Consider the following 14,636-nt stretch of genomic DNA (forward strand, 5'->3'; position numbering starts at 1 on the left):
TTGGCTCTTACTCTCCTTACTTCTCCTAGGACAACTGGCTTAGCCTCCCAGATCCTGTTTTCTCCTTTGTGCGTGGGCACAGTAGTAGTAGTAACATCTACATTTGCCTCCATCCCCTCCTAGCTCGTGGTCTTCGATGATACGACGAAAGCTGCCAGAGGAGCGGACGCTTACCGAGGCCCATTGTGTGTCCGGCCCGGCTTTCAGAGCTTTCTGCCCATTATCTCGTGTAGTTGTCAGTCGCGCCTCTCCAGCCGGTACTAGTATTATCTTCACTCCGCAGAAGGGGAGGCCCAGAGAGGGGAAATGCCCCCTCCGAGGTCACACAGCGCGTATGCCCAGCAGAGCCAGGCTTACCATATGCCAGAGCGGGGTCCGGATCGCGACCCCCGGCCTCGTTCCTGCGGAGGGATGGGGGCGGGGAGGGCACCGCGCACAGCGCGTCTCCTGCGGCTTAGGGGTTCACCAGCCCCACGCACACCCGCCCGCCGGGTCAAGCGGGCCTTGGCGGGGTCGTCGTCCACACGCAGGCCTGGCTGCGCCCGCGGCAGGGATCCCGGCCAACACCTCCGGGCCAGGCAGCGGAGCCGAGCCGGGGACGCTCGTACCGAGGGGCTCCGGCGCTGGGGCCGCCGAGCCGGTGCCGGGTCCGAGTGCCGAGTCCCGAGTCCCAGGAATGTGGGAGGGCCGGGCACGGCGGGGGCGCTTCCTCCGCCCGCCCGAGGGGAGCCGCCAGGGCGCGCGCTGGGCGCGCCCCCGCCCCCTCCCCGCCCGGCGCGGCCTGCGGGGAGGGGGCGGGGGCGGGGGCGGGGGCGGGGGCCGTAGCGGGAGGGCGGCGAGGGGCCGCGGAGCTCGGCAGCCGCCGGGCCGGCCGGGCGGGAGGAAGCGATGAATATTCAGAGGGGGAGGGGAAGGGAGGGGGCCGAGCGCTCGCCGCGGCTCCCTGCAGCCCGAGCCGCATGACGCGCGGAGGAGGCAGCGGGAGCCGCCGGGGCCGCCGGAGCCGCCGGAGCCGCCGGAGCCGGGATCGGGGCGCCGCGCGCCGGGGGTGGGCGCCGCTCGCTCCGCCCCGCGAAGCCCCTGCGCGCTCGGGGACGCGTCCCCCCCCGCGGCAGCCGCGCCAGGCTCCGCGCTGTGGCCGCCGCCGCCGCCGCCGCCGCTGCCATGTCCCCGGGGAAGCCCGGGGCGGGCGGAGCGGGGACTAGGCGGACGGGCTGGGGGAGGAGGCGGAGGAGGCGGCGGCTGGAGGCGGCGACGCGGGCGCCCGGGCTGGGGCGCACGGCGGGGCCCGACTCGCGCGTCCCGGGCACGTTCCAGGGCGCGCGGGGCATGAAGCGGGCGGCGCGGGCGGCGCGGGAGGCGCGGCCGCCTCCGCGCTCGCCGGGGCTGCGCTGGGCGCTGCCGCCGCTGCTGCTGCTGTTGCGCCTGGGCCAGGTGAGCGGTGAGCGGCTGGGTGGGCCCGGGCGGGGGCAGGCGCGGGCGCGGGCGCGGGCGCGGGGGGCATCCCCTGCACCTGCCCGGGTGTGCCGGGCCGGCGGGGTGCAGGGGAGGTGGCGAGGGGCCCGAGAGCCGCGCGCCCCCTTCGCCGCAACCCCGCCGGCCTGGCGCGGGCCCCGGGGGGCGCGGGGCGGGTCCGGGGTGCGGGGGCCCGGGGCCTCCGGGCGGCTGCCCCCGCGCGGGCTGCGGGCCCCCTCGGGCCCGGCCCTCCTCGGAGCTGGCCACGTCTGGCCGGCGCGGGCCCGGCTAGTCCGCCCGCGGCGGCCGCAGGGGGCGTGTTGGCCAAGGGCTCGCGTCGCGGAGCGCGGCCGACCTCCGACCCGGCCTGCGGGGGCCCGAGGGGCCGGGCCGAAGGCAGCCGGGGCAGGCCGGGCGCGGGGCCCCCGGGCCGAGGGCACCGCTCCTGGGGGAAGTCCCCAGCCCCGCAGAGGTGGCCCCTCGCCAGCGTTCGGCGAGGCGACCGTCGCCTCCCCTCCCCTCCCCTCCCCTCCCCTCCCCTCCCCTCCCCTCCCCTCCCCTCCCCTCCCCTCCCCTCCCCTCCCCTCCCCTCCCCTCCCCTCCCCTCCCCTCCCCTCCCCTCCCCTCCCCTCCCCTCCCCTCCCCTCCCCTCCCCTCCCCTCCCCTCCCCTCCCCTCCCCTCCCCTCCCCGGAGGAGCCGCTGGCTTCCCTGCGCGTTCATTTCGTGCTTTGTGGGCGCAGGCTCTCCCGCTCGGCGCCCTGCCCTGGTTGCTAGCTCGGCTTTCAGATACCGCTGTGCCTGGCGTTTGGGCGACAGCCTTTCTGAAAAGGCCGGTCCCCCTTCACGGTGTCTCCGTGCGGGGGGTGAGGCGGGGCAGCTGGGAGATGCCCCCGTGTCACCGATGGGGACCTTGAAGGGGAGGAGGGAGAGAGCAGAGTCACCCAGGAGCGAGGCAGGCGGCGGTGTCCTCGCAGCCTTCTCGTTCTCGCCGCCTGCTGGGGTCTTGCACCCGCCCCGTGGAGAGTGGCCTGCTGATGCCTCTGTTGTGCATGTTGTTAATGAAGACCTTGCTTGTTTTATGCAAACAGCAGCTCTGAGGAGGTGATGTTGGAAGCCTGGGAAATGAGTTATTGGCTGAGGATGGAACCTGGTTTCAGGAGAAACTTTTCAGGGCACGAATACAGGATTGTCTGAGAGCAGTAACATCAGCCTTGGAGCAGCAAAGAAGCCCGGCAGGCAGGATGAGAAGGGAGCTGGGGCCTGGGGGCTGCAGTAACTGTCAGCACCCAAGGAGTTGCTCTGGGTGCTGACACCCCTGCCCGGTTTTCTTCAGTAGACTTTGGAAGGCAATGTGACCTCCCCCTGCAGAGAATGCTGCGTTAGGTATATCAGAAGACTAGCTCTAGAGCCAGGCTTCAAGGCTGGACCTGCTCTTCAGTTTCCCACACCCTCTTTAACAGCATTGGGAGGGTGGGCTGACACCACCTTCCCTCAAGAATTGTTTGAGGAGCTTCCACTGGCCAGTGTCTGAAAGAGCTTTGTAAACATTAAAAGTGTACAGATGGGGTTACATTAAGGTGCAGTATGTATGCACTGTTTTCTCCCTGACCCTGTAAGGGTATTCATAGAGAGCAGTCTATGAGATTAAAAAAAAAAAAAAAAAAAAAAAAAAAGCCTCATAATTGAAGATCTCTTGTCCCAAAGTTTATACTAAAATATTTGATCCTCATTTATTTTTAGTTCAATTTGACACACATATATTTCTTATTATATTATGTTTTTACTTTGTCCATCGTGGTTGCTAGCTAGGCTTTCAATCAGTGAAAAAATGTCTGGAATAAATTGATTGCTTGCCCAAACCTTCCTTATATTTCAGTAGCAAATTGCTGCTCTGTGCTTGTCTTCTATTCAGTTATTTCCTTCCTCTCTAATGTGTTCTGTGGAAACTCAAGGGGACTCTTTATTTATCATTTTGGGATACATTATAAAATAGGAAATCTAAAAGGCTCTCTGAGAAAGCATTTTCAAAATCCACAGTGGACACTTCATTTCAATAGTGGATATTTCAGGGAATTTTTGAGCTAGGCCTGTCTTTCAAGATATTTCGTTTTTTAAGGTGAGAATATTGAGGCCTGTTCATCAGGCTGAAGTCACCTGGCAAGACAGTAGAGGAGCTGGGGCTGGAACCTGTGTTGCCTCCCTCTGCATAGCATTTTCTTGATGCTTTGTCTTTTTTCTTCTTTTGCCATGTTTTCACTTTGATGTTACTTTTAACTGTAGGCACAGCCCTACCTCACCGTGTACTCCCAAAACTGCGGGTGCAAATTGAAATTTTTCAAAATGGAGACGTATTTGAATTTGGAAGTCAGATTTGAGATTTCTAGAGCTTGTGCAATTAGGAAATGTGGGTGTAGATACCAGACTATACCTCCCTAACATTTGATTGGTTTTCTGAAGCTTGGATACTATGTATGCGTGTGTCTTAAATGGAATCAACTGTAGCAGGTTAAAAAAAATGGACAAGTCACAGAAAAGACACAACACTGTGAGGGAATTCATGAGGATGGGTGTGGAAGCTGGAAAGCAGAGATGCTGGAAGATTCAGTGCTTAGTAGGGCCGGAAACGCCATGTTTGACCCTGGCATCTCATTCCCCTTCTCCAGGACAGGAAGGATGGTCAGAGATGATTCCAGCATGAGGACTGTGCTAGTTGCAATGTCTGACTCCACCCATTGTCGTAGCATTTTTTGCACACTAATTTTGGTTTATATGTATGTTTTAGGCAATGTGACTGAGCAGCAGTCCTGTCCTCCTGGCCCCCCCTTGCCTCTTTTTCTTGGAAAATACAGTCCTGACAGATTCTTTTAAGAAATAGCTTCATAACGGGCTGCTTTAAAATGGGGGTGGTAGTGATGGAAAAAGCTGGTGACTGATGGCTGTCTTGTTGGTCTTACAGTATTTTGGATTTGCTTTTTCTTTGCTTTCTTGTATCCTGGGGGATAATAACCGTTTGTGTCTGTGATCTATAATAGCTAATCCTTGGGTCTGCTTACCTACCTGCTTCACCCAGACTACAAAAAATATTTTGACTCCTCTTTAAATTGCTTGTTAAATTCTCAGATGGATGACTTTAAATATTTTTGTTTTGCTTCAGAACAACAATGGAAAAACCAAATGATTATGCTTTGTTGGCAGACAGTTTAAGAAAACAGAGCAGACTGGTTTACGGTTAGACTGTGACTTTGAGTTGATTTCAAGTTGAGCCCTACGACGAAGAACAACCACGGGTCCCCAAGCTTTCCCGAGGGGAGAGAATCCTGGCTCCCGAGTGAGCAATTTCGGTCAGCAAAGAGGTTATTTAGCTCCTAAAAGTAATTTTTGCTTGGGGCTGAGGCCGAGGTAGAGTTGCTGAGTGACTGAAGCCCTGGGTTCAGCCAGCACATTGTCTGCAATTACTGCTTCATCCATTCGCTGCTTGGCCAGGGGAATTTATTTTGAGTGCAGGCTAAGAGGCAATTTTCTGTGTATTTCCTTTTGAGCCTAACGCTGCTGGTAATATTATAATTAGTAGCTAACATTATCTGTGGCAGGTACTGAGCTAAGGGTTTGACCACACCATCTCCTTTGACCATTTCAGAAGTACTGAAAGGTCGGTGCTGTTATGTTCCCATTTTATTTGACAGAAAACTGAGGTTCCAGCCTCCCCAACGATTCATAACTAGTATGTGGTCAAGCCGGGTCTGATACCTCCCGTCCCTGTTTACTGTCCTGTGCTGCACAAAATCATGTAGGTTAGAGAAAATCTTCAGTCTGCAAGTAAGAGATGAGGTGGTAAAGAGCAGGCTTGTGGGTTCTGAACCCCAGTGGGGGCAGGGAGGTTATTTATTTATTTATTTATTTATTTATTTATTTATTTATTTATTTTTGCATTTATTCTATGCAGAATTTACTCCTGGGCCATAAGTTTTGTTTCTTCAGTTTCTTCTGGGATATCTTTTTCTTCTGTGCAACCTCCTCTTCTGGTTTAGGAATAATATGCTCTTTTTCAGTAAGAATCATCTCGATGTGGCAGGGAGAGCTCATGTATGGGTTAATCCAGCCACGAGCCCTGTAAGTTCTACGTCACATCTTGGGGACATTGTTTACCTGGATGTGCTCAATGACCAGAGACTCTACATCTAAACCCTTAGTTCAGCATTACTCTGCATTTTTAAGCATGTGCACCGACCCTGTGTCCAGCCCCACCGTTTGGCCTGTGCACACCTACCAACTCCACCATTGTAGCTTCTCTGCATCCTGTGCTCTATAGGATTTGCTCCATTTGTGACACGGGCAACCCAGGTAACTCTTTCCTGCTCCTATGGCTTTGGGGGCCTGAGTCTTAGTGGAGACAGGGTCCAGAGTGGAAAGGCTTGGGTTCAGGTCCTCGCTCTGCCACTTAGTAGCTGCATAAACTTGGGCAAGTCCCTTAACCTCTGTGACTTCTCATTTCCTTATCTGGAAAATGGGACCAACACTTCCTGCTTCACTGGGCTGTTGAGAGGATCAAATGTGATACAGAAGAGGAACTGCCATATAAAATCTAAGGCAGGATTCTAAGGTGTGGCCACTGTTGTTATTGGGGGAGAAGAAGTGGTGCTTCACATCATTAGTTCATCCACCAAATACTTAGCAAGCATTGCTCACAGAGTGGCACCTGCGGGCATGCAAGATGAACTCATGCAAGATGAACATCACAAAAATTTTTTTTTTTTTGATGTTAAGAATTATTTATTTTAGGGGTGTTAGTAAAAAAAAACAAAAAAACAGTAAGTTGTCTATCATGTGCATGATTTTAAGGTAGAGTGAGGTTAAATGTAGTGTCATGGTATATAAATTTATGTTTAATAAAAGGTTGATCCAAAGGAAAATATTGGGTAAATAATTATGAAAGAATGATACGGTCATGGCAAACTCATCAAGGTGAAAGAGTGCTTAAGTTTGGAACATCCTGGGGACATAGCAGGCAGCCTGCCTTCGTGACTGCCAGACCTTGGGAGTGAGATGTTGCTCTGACCACCCCGAGCTAACCAGTCACAGTTGTGACACAGGCTGTGTGTGTGATGTCCTTCTTGTCCACCTCCTTCCCCCTCCCAGAGATGAGTGGGGGCAGAGGGTCTCTAAGTCGAGGTCCCTGGCAGCGGCAGGTATCGCAGACTTTTGTTACCACCTCGTATGGCTTCCCAGTGGCTTTTCTGGTGACCCCTCAGAGGACAGGAGCTGTAGGAAATTTGTTATTACTTCCTTATTAGTGATAGCTGTAGTCATCCTATTGTCTTGGAATTTTCATGGCATGTAAATGCCTGGGTGGGGAGGGCTGGTGGGACTGAGACAGTGGATTAGGGGGCATTTTGAAAGCGAAGTAGTGTCAGCTCCCACAGAAGGTCTAATTTTAAACATGCAAATAATTTTCAGTTCCACTTTTCCTTCTTCCTGTTGGAGGAAAGCTGTACCCTGTTGCCATTTCTGAGTCTCCAGCAGACAATGTCGCCATTATGCTCCAAACTATCTCCTTTTCCAGGGAAGGGATAGGTGGTGGTTTTCTGGGTGCCTGTGCTGGGCCCCAGGCCAGTGTTATTTCATGGCTTCTGGGTAAATAAGTGAGTGAATATTAAAACTTAGCACTGGGATGCCTAGGTGGCTCAGTGGTTGAGTGTCTGTCTTAGGCTCAGGGCATGATTCCAGGGTCCTGGGTTCGAGTTCCGCATTGGGCTCCCCTGCAGGGAGCCTGCTTCTCCCTCTGCCTATGTCTCTGCCTCTGTCTGTGTGTCTCTCATGAATAAATAAATAAAAACTAAAAAAAAAAAAAAAACACAACACAACACAACAAAACAAAACCTTAGCACCAGTGTGGAGTCAATAACACGGTTCTTAATCTTAATCTTTTTGGGGTGGGGAGGTGAGTTTAAGACCCTTACAGAGTATGTGAAAGGGAAGCATCCTGTCCCCACAAGAAAAGCACATATTTACAACTCTGTATCCAATTTCAGGGGTTTTACAGACTCTTTGAAACAGCCTATGATTCTCAGGTTAGAAACCCTCCAATCTAAAACTGTATGTTAGAAAAATATCAATTTTCTTCAAAGGCAATAGCTGTGGGTATCCTTGTTTCCTTCCAGGAAGAAAAATGTTTCTTTATAGTGTATACAAGTATCTATATTCATCTTTTAAAGAAGATATATTGAAGAAAACTTTATGTGTACATTGTAGTCTATTTAGCTTTTTAATTTACTTTGTTATTTTAGAGATTATCTAATACCTGTACATACAGCTTTAACTCATTTTTTTTTTTAAATGACTGCCTAGGATTCTGATGTGTGAATTTACCGTGATTTATTTGACCATTCCGCTATCACTGGGGACTTTAAATGTTCTTAGTGTCTCCCCCACACCAGCCTTTTACAAATCATGCTTCAGAGAATGTCTGTGGTGCATATTTCATGTCACTTTCACAAGGATATCCGTAAGATAAATTTCTCATTTTAGGATTGCTGCTTTAGAGGGTACATGCATTTAAAATTTGATAGCTATTGTTAATTTGTTCTCCAGAAACATTGCCCCAGTTTGTGCCTGTACCTACCCACAAGTTTGAGAACTGAGGATTGTTGAATTTTTATTTTTTAAAGGTTAAAAACATTTTTTTGGGGGGGGCAGCCCAGGTGGCTCAGCGGTTTAGCGCCACCTTCAGCCCAGGGCCTGATCCTGGGGACCTGGGATGGAGTTCTGGGTCAGGCTCCCTGCATGGAGCCTGCTTCTCCCTCTGTCTGTGTCTCTACCTCTCTCTCTCTCTCTCTCTCTGTGTATCTCTCATGAATAAATAAGTAAAATCTTAAAAAAAAAATTTTTTTTAAAGTAACTTCTACACCCAGTGTGGGGCTCAAACTTAGAACCCGGAGATTAAGAATTGTATGCTCTACCGACTGAGCCATCCAGGTGCCCTAAGGATTATTAAAATTTTAAATGTGTGCTAGTCTGAGAGGTGAAAAATTGTATCCTGTTATTTTAATTTTATCTTTGAGTTAGTTGAATATTTTTTCTTATGTTTTGGACCACCTGCATTCCTTCTTTCCTTCCTCCCTTTTCTTTACCTTTTTTTATTAACCTCCCTCTCATTAAAAAAAAAAAAAAGATTGCCATTTTGTTATTGATTTGTCTAAGTTCTTTCTTTCTTTCTTTTTTTTTCTTTTTTTTTTTTTTTGTCTAAACTCTTTGGAAATTAAAGAAGTTAGTCCCTTGGCTCTCATTTGTGTTAGAAATATGTATATTTTCTTATTTATTTATTTATTTAAAATATTTAATTTATTTATTCATGAGAGACACAGAGAGAGGCAGAGACACAGGCAGAGGGAGAAGCAGGCTTCCTGCAGGGAGCCCAATGCGGGACTCGATCCTGGGACCCCAGGATCGTGCCCTGGGCCAAAGGCAGATGCTCAACCGCTGAGCCATCCAGGGATCCGCTTTTCTAACTATTTTAGATGTGGCCCTGTTCTTTAGGGATTCAGAGATAAGTAAGATCCCTGGATGGTGGGGAGAGTATACAGTTTGGAACCAGACTGCCTAGTTGGAACCCTGGCTCTCCCACCTAGCTAGCTGTGATCTTGGGCAGGTGCCTTAACCTTTCTGATCCTTGGTGTTTACATTTCTAAAATCCTAATAATAATAGTAGTACTTCTCACACAGGGTAGTGGGATAAGTTGAGATTGCATTATGTTAAAGTTCCTTGTAAGTAGATACAGAAATATAAGGACAAAATTTAATAAAATATTCCATTTACTCAAGAGTTAGATTTTAAAGTTAGGGCACAAGGCTATAATTATTATTTGTCAAAAATTGTGCTGCAGAATCTTTTAAATTGGATTTAAGAGGTTAAATCCACAATAGAATGTGTACATATACACATATATATGTATTAAAATGTATAATATGGAATGGTGTAGGCTTCCCTGATGGCACAATTTCAGTTACATATCTTGGGATGCTTGGGTGGCTCATTCGGTTAAGTATCTGACTCTTGGTTTCAGCTCAGGTCATGTTCTCAGGGTTGTGAGATCAAGCCCTGTGTCGGGCTCCACTCTCAACCGGGAGTCTGCTTGAGATTCTCTCTCTCCCTCTCCCTCTGCCCCTTCTCTGCTTGCACGGTTTCTCTCTCAAATAAATAAATCTTAAAAAAAAAATTACATTTCTTGTTGGACAGCAAATATAATTGAGTTAACATAGGTTAAATGACTATGAGCTCTGACTAAAGAGTGGCCAATGTGGTCTTGGCCCCAAAAGAGTATAGGAACATCGACTATGTCTCTTAAAAAACAGAGCCCTCCTTGCATTGACTTGAGTATTTCTCTTTATTTTGTGACTTGGCCAGCTCTGACTGTGGCTGCCTTCTGTCTCTGGGTGCATTTTCTGTAGGGCCGAGAGGAGTAATTTAATGCCACCCACTGAAAGGAAAGACATAAACCTTCGTTCTAATTGCAGGAGATGGGAAACCAAGGGAATCTGTCCCCACCATGCCACTCGTTTCTATGGCAGCAAGGTGATCCTGCGTTTCCGGCTCCTGACCAAAGGGTTACCTTCTTTTCATGTCCTGTGTCACGGGGATTCTTCGTTCCCCACTGACAGTGGCCCATGCTGGTGGTCCTGTTCCCAAGCCCAGAGATGGGGATCGCTGCAGGGAGGTGGTTGTGGGTGTGGAGGGAACCTGCTGCTCAGAGCTTAGAGCACTGGCTTGGAACCAGGCAGACCTGACTCCTCTAACAGTTCTAATGCTCTGAGCTTCACTTGTTCTCATCTGGAAAATGGGGACAACAAAAATATGGACTAAATGCATCCACACAACAAGTTCTTAGCATGAAATAAACCTTCAAAAGATGCTGGCTGTTGTCTTATCCTCTTATTTGTCTGGGGGTACTGGCATAAATTAGCACTTCAAAAGATTTTAAAAATCTTGTTTACCTTATAAGCTGTAAAGCCCTTCAGCATATATGAGCTCACAACATTCCTATGAATTTGTCATTGTCATTCCTACTTCAGATATGGCTCCATCTGTCTCTAAGTGACTTGTCCAATTCAGGCATCACCTGTTTTTTGCACATAGCGTAGCCTCATTGTAAAAAGTAATTGAATTTAGAATCAGAGTACAAGAGGCACATTGGGCAGGTGAGTCCTGTCATGTGACTCATACATACTTTTAGGTCAAACCACATGAAATACTGGTCCTTTGAATATTGGCACTCATACACGGTTCCACCTAATATGATCCAGAGCACGTGCGAAGTTTGGCAAACCAAAACATAGATATATCTGCTGGAAAGTGGTCTGTTTAAAACCCTGGGCCATAAAACCAATTTAGTGTTATGAGCTGTGTTAAAAAAATGACAGACCAGAAATTTTCAGGGTTTACTGCATGTAGAAAGGGTCAGTGTTGCAGCATGAAATTTGTTTCAGTTACATACACTTTGTGCATATGTGTGCTGAAGTGCACAGAAAACTAATTTCTTATTGTGGCTTTAGGCATTGTCAAAAAACCTGGAAGCTGCTATTATAGGCGATTGAGTGGCGGAAGATGTGGGGGAGGGGTAGAGGTGGCTTTTGTTTCCAGAGACAGTGGAAAAGCAGTGTAAAGTCCCCAATTATGCACTGTAAGTGCCCCTGTGTGTAGCTGAACACTATCTCACAGTGGCTGGTGCAGGAGGGACCAGGTTTCACGGAGATCCCTAGGAAGGGAGTGGGTCCGCTGAAAGCTGAGGAGGCCTGCTCTTAAGTAGCTAGCTGCCCTTCTGGAAACTTCAGAGGGGCCACATCTGAAGAACAGCTCTGTAGAACAAGCTATTGGCTATAGTTTGTGTTCTTTGGTTAATGGGTTAGAGCAAATGCTTCCTGCCTACCCTGTCTTGTACTCTGAGAACTTGGGAGCAGATCTCAGGGGGTCTGAGGTTCTGAGGGATCATCAGCCATCTGATGAGGAGTGAGGGACTCACCCTTGGCCCTGCCTGGCCTCACAGCCCAGAATTTTTACCTCCAGGTTGTGATGCTCTCGCTCTACTCATACCGATTGGCAGGGGACTCATGCTTATCCTTGGGGGCCCTTGAACCCCAGGTGGCTGGATGATTCTGATCCAGAGTTGGTTGATTTAATTCCTGTGTGAGTCAGTTCAGGGTTTTTTTGTTTTTGTTTTTTTTAAATAATAATAAGAGAGAGAGAGAGAGAGAGAGAGAGAGAGAGAAACAGAGAAACAGAGAAACATAGATAAAGAAGAAAGCAAAATTACCTGTAGCCTCCACTCCCCTAAACTATTTCAATCAGTGATTTTTCTTATTTATGTATTATTTCCTTCCTTCCTTCCTTCCTTCCTTCCTTCCTTCCTTCCTTCCTTCCTTCCTTCCTTCCTTCTTCTTTCTCTTTCTTCCTTCTTCCCTCTCCCTCCCTTCTTTACTTCTCATCCATCCATCCATCCATCCATCCATCCATCCATCTTAAAATAGGATTATCTGCTACACACATTTTGTAACTTACATTTTTCGTGTGTGTGTGTGTGTGTGTGTGTGTGTGTATTACAATGGGGGGTGGGGGGCAAATGTATCCCTGGGGGTACCTCAGAAAGCTGCAGTGTGAACATGAGGCTTTTTCCTGGAGAGCCACTGTTACCAAGTGGGAAGTATTTTGAAATATTCTTTGGAAACAAACAAATATGGACATACTATAGATTAGATACCAAATTTGCATCCAGAATGTTTTCAGCAAATACAGGAGACCACAAAGAAATCTCCAGTTTCTGGGGATGTGAGTTCACTCTCCTGTCTATACTTGGGGGCAGTTTGTGGCCCCCCAGTTGAGTAGTGATAATATGTTGCAAACATTTTCCCTTGCCAGTAGATGTTCTTTTCTTGGGTAACTTTTAGCTGTTGTGTTCTACTGTGCTATACTGTCCCTTATCTCGTTTCTCCTGTGATTAATCTTCTAGTTTGTTTTTGACATTTTTCTGCACTATGAACACTATTCAAATGACTCTGTGATTCAGTCTCTGAACACATCCCTGATGATAATCTTCAGATAAATCGAGATCGTAGAAATAACAATAGCAGGTACCATAGATTGAATATTGAATATGAAGTATCGACAGTGCTTTTTAATGTATTAACTTGTGTAATCCTATGATGTAGGTACAGGGAAGGAAACTGAGGCCCAGAGAATTGTAATCTGGTCTGTGGCCATATACCTCAACCAGCTGGTTGTGGGCTTCTTTGAGGGCGCAAGAGTGGAGCCAGACAGGATTGCCTACATGCGTTGGGGCATGTTTGAGTCTCCTGGAAGGACAGTTGGACTTGAGGGCTGTTCTCAATGTAGGAGGGCCGTCTTCTGTGGGATGGGTGCTGCCCAGAGTTATGACATAGCAGAAGTAAATTACTTCCCAAAGCCATGAAAGATAAGAATATCTTTGTTATGGATTTTAGATTCTGGAACCATATGTGATAAAGACTTCCTGAAACTTTGTGGCTTTGGCCCCAATCAAATGAATGATATCATGGTATCTTTGGAGTCTTGGTCTTCCTGTGTGAATGAGTTAAGGTTTCATGGAGCTTGAACTTGGGCGTGGATGATGTGACTTCAGAGCATCCTGTAAGAAGAGGAGCATGGCCTTTGGTATCAGCAGAGGCATTGATCCAAATCCACACTCTTTTCCTGCCCCATGTGACCCTGCTGTCTGGGTCCTTAAGCTTCTTGGAATCTGTTGTGTCATCTGGAAAGTGGTAATGATTGCCAGGCCATGAGTTATTAGTGTTCAGCAAGGGAAGGTGTATAAGGCACCCAGTCCAGTTTGTAGCACTTAGTCTACCCCCAATTTAACCCTCTTTATTAACACCATCTCCTGACTTTGGGGCAGCAGTTCCCATGTTCCTGAGGTTTGAGGAGACCTTCTCTGAAGGTGTTCAACTTTTGTGAGCCTTGATGCCTGGGAGTATTATCTAAAGTGGGCACCAAATCCCACTGCATGAAGAGAAGTTGTAGGAAAAAAAAAAAAAAAGAGAAGTTGTAGGGGATGTAGGTGTGAGAGCTCTTCCTTAAGACACGTTGGCCTGTCTGAAGATGCTCTCCTATACTCTGAATCATAACTCTCTCTAGAAGAGAATGATGTTAGTTAAGGTAGAGCCGGAGATCGAGAGACAGAGAGAGAAAGAGAGAGAGAGTGCGCAATAGAAGGAGAGAGGGAGATATCCTATACAACCAACCAAAGCCAGACTTCCCTGGAGGAGAATAATGGTCTTGCTTGCCATTTCTCCCTGCTGGTGAGGCCATCCCACCAGGAATTCTTTTCTAAGCACTAACCACATCTTTCATCTCTAGCACTCACCAGCCTAGCTCATCTCTCTTCCATTGCTGTACACCTGCTACATAATATAGCTTGGCCTCACCATCAGATGCTTATCTGACTTCATGCCTCAACCTGTTTCTCACACTCATCTCATCCTGCAAACCACTCTCCCCAAAACCTCCTCTTCCCTTGTTTTCTGGTCTTGCATTCTCATTAGAGTTTAGACTTGATACTGAAATTGTTTTCATAGCTCACAGACCTGGGCTTCTATGGTCTATAAAAGCAGTGATAACTTCTGGTATGGCTTCCTGGTATCTGGCTACTGGGAATCTGTTCCTATGATAGTGGATATCAGACAGCATGAAGTCACCTTTGTTGATAGTCTTACTCTGGATTTGTTCGTGGGACTGAGTGGCAGTATCATGCAGTGGTTAAAACCTAGGGCTTTGGAGCCAGATGCCTGGTGGGGAATTCCTTATTTCACTTTGACCCTGTTAGAACCTTTCTGTGCCTCAGTTTTCTTGACTATAAAATATGATGATATGACTTAGCTCTAGGGTTGTTATAGGAAGTACATAAAGTTTGTATCACAAAAAATTATTCAGCACAAGTGTAAATCAATTGAAGAAGAGGAAGAGGAAGATAGATGTACTGGGGTAGGAGGTAAGACTCAGCCCCTCAGCTTCTTTCTGACCATGAACTTTGCCACCAGTCTTGATTTCTTTTGGAAGCTGTGCATTCAGCACTTAGCCTCTGCTTTCTTCTGGAATCTGGCATTTTGGCTTTGTCACTTGTCTAACAGTGTGGTTGGGGTGAGTGGGGACTTCTTTGCC

At 48.3% G+C, this 14,636-nt stretch overlaps 1 protein-coding gene across 1 annotated transcript in view; it reads left to right on the forward strand.

Moving 5' to 3' along the window:
* The first annotated feature begins 944 nt into the window (after positions 1 to 944).
* Positions 945 to 14,636, forward strand: part of PTPRJ (protein tyrosine phosphatase receptor type J) — a 161,791-nt gene continuing 148,099 nt past the window's right edge. Inside the window, 2 exon segments of the mRNA XM_072758962.1 lie at positions 945 to 1,100; positions 1,102 to 1,434. Of these exon segments, the coding sequence (XP_072615063.1) occupies positions 960 to 1,100; positions 1,102 to 1,434 (474 nt within the window). The 5' untranslated portion in view covers positions 945 to 959.

Source organism: Vulpes vulpes, chromosome 5, assembly GCF_048418805.1.
Source record: "Vulpes vulpes isolate BD-2025 chromosome 5, VulVul3, whole genome shotgun sequence".
NCBI lineage: Eukaryota > Metazoa > Chordata > Mammalia > Carnivora > Canidae > Vulpes > Vulpes vulpes.